The sequence below is a fragment of the Penaeus vannamei genome, chromosome 7 (genome assembly GCF_042767895.1).
Source record: "Penaeus vannamei isolate JL-2024 chromosome 7, ASM4276789v1, whole genome shotgun sequence".
NCBI classification, from domain to species: domain Eukaryota; kingdom Metazoa; phylum Arthropoda; class Malacostraca; order Decapoda; family Penaeidae; genus Penaeus; species Penaeus vannamei.
In genome coordinates this window covers 34,523,208-34,530,707 of record NC_091555.1, presented here as the reverse complement: position 1 = coordinate 34,530,707, position 7,500 = coordinate 34,523,208, and the positions used below count along the sequence as shown (strand labels likewise).

Sequence of the window (7,500 nt, the reverse complement as noted above, 5' to 3'; positions counted from 1 at the left end):
TTCAGGCTCACCATGCCTAGTAATGAAAATTCTTTACCCTTAATAGAGGTATTAAGGCTTGCCCCTTCATCAAATAGCCCATCTGAATTTGATTGTGATGGTTCTCCGACCCCTGCCCCTCCTTTGACCACGGCTCCGACCACTGATGCTGATATTCCCTCTTCGACGCTTACGAACAACTCTAACCTTTCTGAAACACCCACCCAGGTTATTACTCAACCCCTAGAAAACACCTCTTCCTCATCCCCAACATTCTCCTTTTCATCTCCTGCTGCACAACCCTCTTTAATGTCAACCTCCTCTTCCCTTATTACTACTCTTCATCCTTATTGCCCCCCCCCCTCTGCAGAACTACTCCACTCCACAACACCCCAATTTCCTCTCGCCCTCGTCCTACTACCTCTACCTCAGCAAACCTTCTATTTGACCCAGCCAAGTGGGATCAATTCTTTGTGATTCCCCCACAGCCCCCTATTCTGAGAATACCGTTCTCTTTCAGCAGTACCTCCAGAAACAAGTAGGCAAGCTTACCTGTCGCAGTCGCTCTGATCGTTTATACCTTGTCACAGTTACATCTGAAACCAAGCTCGTGCACTATCTACCCTAACCTACCTTACAGGCAAACCCATTCCTGTTGAACCTCACCCAACTCTTAATACTTCTACTGGAACTGTTCATATTCCCCCAGATGCTTGTCCTATGTATAACAAGGACGGGTCAGACTGAAAATGACCTACTTTCCTGCCTTGGTGAATATAATATGGCAGTACAGTGTTACACTCTTCCTCCTAGAAACCAACGTAAATCCCACATCAATAATGCCAGGATTAGCCTCCATAGACAAAACCTTTCCCACGAGGTTTATATAGGTGGATTGTCTTATCATGACCGACAATATTGACCCCTTCCTCGTCAATGTCAAAAATGTTGGCGTTTTGGCCACCTTGCCAAACATTGTAGCTACACAGCACGCTGCCCTCTGTGACCAACCTGGGCATGACATTTCAAATTGCCCTGCTCAGTCACGTACATGTGCCAATTATGGAGACTCCAATAATGTGTTTTATAGGAGGTGCCCTGTCTGTAAGTTTGAATGTGAAGTAGCAGTCCTCAGATTTAAATTAGGCCTCACTCTATATGAGTGAGGAATCACGACAAGGGTTTTCTCTCTCAACTTATCCCAAAACAGTCTTATGCATTGTTCCATAACCATCTACACAAGATTTTTCTGTATCTGTCCGGGTATCTTTTCCTTATATCCAAAACTTATGTCCTATGTCTACTCGCCCTATCCACCAGTCAAATCCATTTTCCATCTTAAATCCAGATACTCCAATCTCTACCACTTCCTGGATGCCTACCCCTCCTCCTCACTTTAAGTTGTCACACCAGACAACCTAAACATTCTACTCCACGCTCTCCTACTACATTCTCTCCTACACCTTCATCTGTTCCTCAGATACCCATCTCATCTCCTCCTTGTAAGAGAACCTTTGTTTCTCAGTCCTCTATACCAAACTCCCCTCCAGAAACCCTTGAAGACATCCAAAACTTCCTATAGATGACCCTAGGGAACACTCCACTCCTTCACCCCCAATCCCTCTGTTCCTACTCCTGCTACATTTAAAGTACTTGCAGATATTCATCATCCTCCCTACGTTCCCTCCACCCCCTTCCACCTACACCCTCTCAACATACCCCACCCTCTCTACCACTTCCACTTGAATACTTACACAAATCCTCTTTATGACAACAGTGCTTCACCACCTTCTCCAGTCTCCCTTTCTCAATCCCTGGATTCTTCTCCTGATTCTCCAACAGTCACCTCTGTTTTCCTTGATCAATGTCCCTATCCCTTCCCCAGTTACAGAAACACTGCAATTCAATCAGTTGCTCTACCCCCTTATATTTCCCCAACCCATTCCCAAAATACCTAAAGCAAACAGATACACAGTAATTCACTCGATCGCCCCTACCCTCCCCTTTATACTAATTCCTGTTCTCATTCACTTGCTCCCCTATTCCCCCTATTTACTACCCTGCTATCCTATAACGCTCTTAAACCTTTGACATCTAACACATTTTATCGTAATCTTTAACTCTCCTTTACTCTTTCCGATGCTATACTTAACTATAGTGCTACTTGACCTTTGATGTCTAGCACATTTATTTTCAAACATTAAACATTCCAGAGATGCCTAAAGTGGATGAAAATAGCTTGACATTGGTTTTGGTAAAGTTTAATAAAATCAAGGGAAGTGGGGTGATATCATCTGAGTTTTACTTAATAGGATGGAATTGGCGATAGATAGAATTTTGAGGGATGAGCAAGCTGGGTTTAGGAAAGGTCGTGGATATAATGATCAGATATTTGTGATTCGGCATGTGATGCAACAGAGGAATGAAATGAAGATCCCACTAAGACTGTTACATTGATTTTGAGAAAGCATTTGATAGTGTTTCGAGGGGAGCGATGGGGAAGGTGTTGCGGCATTATGGTTGGTGATTCTGGTAACAAATCTACATTAGAAATAATGTAAGGTTATGTTCCTGGTTCATTGAGTGATGCTTTTGAACTTAAGTCTGGGGTAATTCAGGGTGGGATTTGATCTCCTTTGTTGTTTGTTGGGGTTATAAGCTATGTTATGAATAAGGTTGCATGGGAAACTGACGCAGGAATTGTTAGGTGGGAGGAACGGAAATTGCTGGGTTTGGACTATGCCTCTCCCATTGTGCTTTTTAGTGAAGGAGAGTGTAGGGTAGATAAATAACAAACTTCAGTGAACTTGCTTCCTCTATTTAGTATTTGTTTACACTTCCGCGGTTTTAACTCTCGCGCGGCGGGGCGCTGTTGCCGTAGCCCAACATATCGTACATCCCCTCCTCCAAGATATTAGCATACCCTTTGACATAAAATATCTGAATAGTATAAAAGAACATATGACATTTATGTACCTCAGTAACTTAGAAACACCACAAAATTAAAACAATACAATTTCTTCCCCTGTGATACTGACGCATTATACAGAGTCAGGGGGCACAAAAAGAAAAGAGCACAAATACATATATTATGTGGGCATGTCTGTGACGAAATCAGAGAGCCATCCAGGTCGTGTGACTTGTCTCCTTGGCCATCTCACTGGTTCTAGTGTTGGATATAGGGTTGTCATGGTAACCCAAATAGGCCTTCTGTGCCTCCAATTACGAATCATTACTCTGGTGAAGGGGTCAAGATTAGAGGTTCGGCTGCTTGAGATGGAGCATGCGTGTTGCAGGTGTCACAAGCATCATAGTAGAACTGCAGGTTACCTTCCATTCCAGGCCAGTATACTGCCTGCCTTGCCCCCTGAAACATGCTGTCAAGTTCCTGGTGACCTGCACCTTGTAGAAATGACGCAGACAGTCCATTTCCTGAGCACGATGTTGGTGCCAATCTCTTGCAGACAAGCTCATTAGCAGCTGATACTCCGAGTCCTTGGAGGCAATGTGCTGCACTAAAGCGTAGTCAAGCGTGACGCGGTCGTCACCAAAACGTGTGGTAGCGGTTGTAGCAGCCATGGCGACCTCCAGGTCGTCTGCTTGGTCCTTATCTGCAGCATCAGGCAGCACTCAGAGCGCTGGGTAGCGGTGTAGCCGACCCCTGCAACCTGCAGTGTGGCATACTTTCCCCAGGTAGGGTCCAGGTCCATCAGCCTCAGCACCTCGCGTCCTCAGCACCTCACATCAGCCACCTCTCGAAGACTAATGCCGAGACCTGATTGGATGAGAATGGACAGCTCCCGGTTCGCTCATTAGACCAAAGGCTCCCCTTGCTCTCGGGTAGGTGACACAGCTCAGCAGTACTTAAGCTCCAGTGCCCAGGCTGAGATCAGCACTCACTGATCCTCCTGCAGAGCAAGACCACAGCAAGCAGCTCCAGGTCTACCTAGGCCTTAGCCATCGGGGGAGCCGCCCCAGCCATACCTGTGGGCACTCACACCCACACCAAAACTCCTTAAAGAGAGGACTGACACCAGTCCAATGGCGGATGCAAATCCATTGCCATACTGGTGACTTTCCGGAGTGACACAAACATCCAGCCTTCTGGAGTAACACGGCTATCACTTGCTCGCTTAGCTCCCTCACTGGAGGGGGAATACCTGTAGCCGACCCCTGCAACCTGCAGCGTGGCATACTTTCCCCAGGTTGGATCCAGGTCCATCAGCCGCGTCCTCGGCACCTCACGTCAGCCGCCTCTTGAAGACTAATGCCGAGATCTGATTGGATGAGAACGGACAGCTACCGGCTCGCTCAATGGACTGCATTCTCCCCTCACTCCCGGGTAGCTGACACAGCTCAGCAGTACTTAAGCTCCAGCACCCAGGCTGAGATCAGAACTCACCGATCCTCCAGCAGAGCAAGATCACAGCAAGCAGCTCTAGGCCTACTCAGGCCTTAACCATCGGGGGAGCCGCCCCGGCTCTCCCCATCGATCTCCAGCACCCCAACCATACCTGTGGGCACTCACACTCACACCAAAACTCCTTAAAGAGCCACTGACACCAATTCAATGGCGGATGCAAATCCATTGCCAAAGTGAGACAAAAAGTCAGCTGCATGATTATACTTGCCTTGTAGATATTTTGCTTGAAACCTGTATTGAAACGTTTTTCTTTGAGGGCGAAAAGTCTAGGGTTTACAATGTCTTTCAATGCTCTGTCCCCGAAAAGTTTAACCAGCGGCCGGTTGTCGGTAATAATGACGAGGTTAGGGCAGCCAAGCAAGACAACCGTGCCTTGCGAAGACACCAAGCCACTGCCAGGGCCTCACCCTCCACTGGAGCCTAACTGGTCTCAGCAGGTGTTAGATGGCGGCTGCCAAACAGTGTGAGGCGCCACCTGCTCTTGCAGCAGAATGGGGCATCCCTTGCATATCATGTCCTTTGCTCGTAGGAATTTCTCATGAAGCTGTGAGTCCCAGTATATCCGTTTGCCTTGTGGTTTCCTCAGCAGGTGCCTGAAGGGGTCCATAATCGGTGTTGTAGCTAAAAATGGTGCTAATTGGTTGACAAATCCATACCACGAGCGAATGTCCGTCAGCGAAGGCGTCTCTGGCATGCTGAAATTCTTAATTGCTGCAAGACGTTCATCAGTGAGCTTATAAGAATCCCAGCCTACATGGAATACCACAAAGTCAAGTTCCTTCCTCTAGAACTTGAATCTCTCCGGCTTCTGGGTGATGCCCTTCATAGCACACTTCTCTAGGAACTGGTATGCGTGCCAGAAGGCATCCTCTACATTATGGTCGCAGATCAAAGTGTCGTCAACACACTTCAGTTTCCTTTGGATTCCAGCGATGGCCTCATCTTACCTCCTGGTGTATACATCTGGGGCTGCACAGTGACCCATGGGCGTCCTACAGTAATGGTAACGGCCCCAGGGGGTGATAAATGTGGTACGCTTCCTACTGGCCTCCTCCAGTTCCACCTGATGAAAGCCCCAGTGAGCATGAGCTGATGTCTTGTAGACATGATGGAGAATACCAGATACCATGTCGAATGGCATGGGGGTATGGTGAGTCTCCTTCATGTAGGCGCCGTTGAGCTTTTGATAATTGATGGTATGCCGTGGCTGGCCTGTTTTCTTTGCAACTACCACCATCCTTGCACACTACTCTGTCACTTCTCCGATTAGCACTGGCTGGATCACTCCTCTCCTCACATCCTCAAGTTGGACGAGTTGCTGCTTCACCTCCGCCTCCCAGTATTTTGGTATGTGGGCTGGTGTGTGACATGCATAGGGCTTTGCATCTTCTACTAAGTGGATTTGATGAGGTCTGTCAGCCATCACAGGCAATGAGTGCCAGCTAGTGTTGAAGTTTGATCCTGAGAAGTGCCGGAGGAGCCATTCCTCCAACTGTGGTCCACTTTCTTCCAGTGGCGGAAATGGTACCTCCTTTGGTCTCTGTGGGATGTTGCCTGTGTGCTCCACCTGGGTAAAGTCACCGTCTGGTAACGGGTGCTGTAATGGGAGGCTGGTAAGGGAAGTTACTGTGGACCACCCCCAGTTGTTTCCATGCCTCTAATGAGATATAGCAGCGGTTGGCCGTCTCAACAAAGAAGACCTCCTGAGTCGTTGAGCGGCCATCATACTGAATTTGGCATGTGGCTGAGTCAAGGGGCTTCAGCAACACGTCCGTTACATCACACAGGCCCTTGTATAGTGTTCACAGTGCTGTCTTGACTCCGAGGTCAACTAGTAGCTTCGGTCCTGTCACATATAGCTGCATTCCAGTGTCAGGCACCACCTGTTTACAAGAGCCTTTTGTGTGGTACACAGTCACCATAATTTGTGGTTGAGCAGGCGCCTTACTTGTAGCAGCAACCACCCCTGCACATAGTCCAGCCTTTCCACACCGATGGCCGCAGTTACCACAAAGGTGGGGTTTAACTTTGGCGAGTGCTTGCATGGAGGTATTAATAAAAGTAGACCCAAGGGCTTCGCTTCATTGCAAAATGCATCGAGAGCCGCCACTAGGGTTTCCAAAGACTCAGAATGGCAACGTCGTCAGCAAAGTCAAGGTCTGTAACCTTGATATTGCCCAGTGTTGCTCCACAATGACTTTGAACAGTAGCTCTGCCCAGTATCCAGTCCATGCAAGTGTTGAAAAGAGTTGGTGCAAGGACACAGCCTTGCCTCACTCCTGAACTAACAGGAAAGAAGCTCGACAGGCCCCCCCCACACTTTACAGCACTTTCAGTACCAGTATACAGGCTTGCTATTAGTCCAATAATCCTTGTTGGAATTCCTCTCAGCCTCAGGATCTCCCAAAATGACTCCCAATGCACCGTATCGAATGCCTTCTTGAGGTTGATGTAGGCTGCAAGCAGCCCACGCCCGAACTCACGGCGGCGCTCTACAATGACTCGAAGCGCGAGGATACGGTCTATTGTGGATTTACCAGGAGTGAATCCGGATTGCTCCAGTCTCTGGTGCCTCAGTAGATGATCTCTGATACGTCTCAGAAGGATGTGGGCGAGAACCTTGCCTGGTATACTGAGCAGTGTGATGCCTCGGTGATTGCTGCAGTCCCAACGGTCCCCCTTCCCCTACCAGAGAGGGATGACCATACCCCTCAACAGGTCAGGAGGAACGGAACCGGACCGCCAAATGGCAGCCAGGACAGCATGTAACCCTCGTGCCATAGGTTCACCACCTGCCTTTAACAGTTCAGCTGGTATGCCGCAGATACCCACTGCTTTACCACTCTTCAGCTTGGAAATCGCCCCCCTAACTTCAGTTAGGGAGGGAGGGTCCTCACTGATGGGTGGATCCGGCAGCGGGATCTCGACACTACCCGCATCCAAGTTAACTGTTGGTGGGTCAACCTGGTACAGCTGCTCAAAATACTCAGCCCAACGTTCCCGCACCGCAACAGGATCTGAAACGATCTGACCACTTACTGAGCGAACTGCTGTCACCTGTGAAGAGGGCTAGGAGTTCAGCTTTCTCAGGGCTTGGT

At 48.5% G+C, this 7,500-nt stretch overlaps 2 protein-coding genes across 2 annotated transcripts in view; one reads left to right on the top strand and one right to left on the bottom strand.

Annotated features, from left to right (window-relative positions):
- The window catches only part of LOC113823796 (uncharacterized), a gene marked incomplete at its 5' end in the record, with an annotated part of 17,808 nt that overhangs the window by 4,426 nt on the left and 5,882 nt on the right, over window positions 1-7,500 (top strand).
- Window positions 3,157-3,916, bottom strand: LOC138862232 (uncharacterized). The gene has a single exon (XM_070123745.1). It carries the CDS (start codon window positions 3,556-3,558, stop codon window positions 3,235-3,237), a length of 324 nt encoding a protein of 107 aa, XP_069979846.1. The 5' UTR covers window positions 3,559-3,916; the 3' UTR covers window positions 3,157-3,234.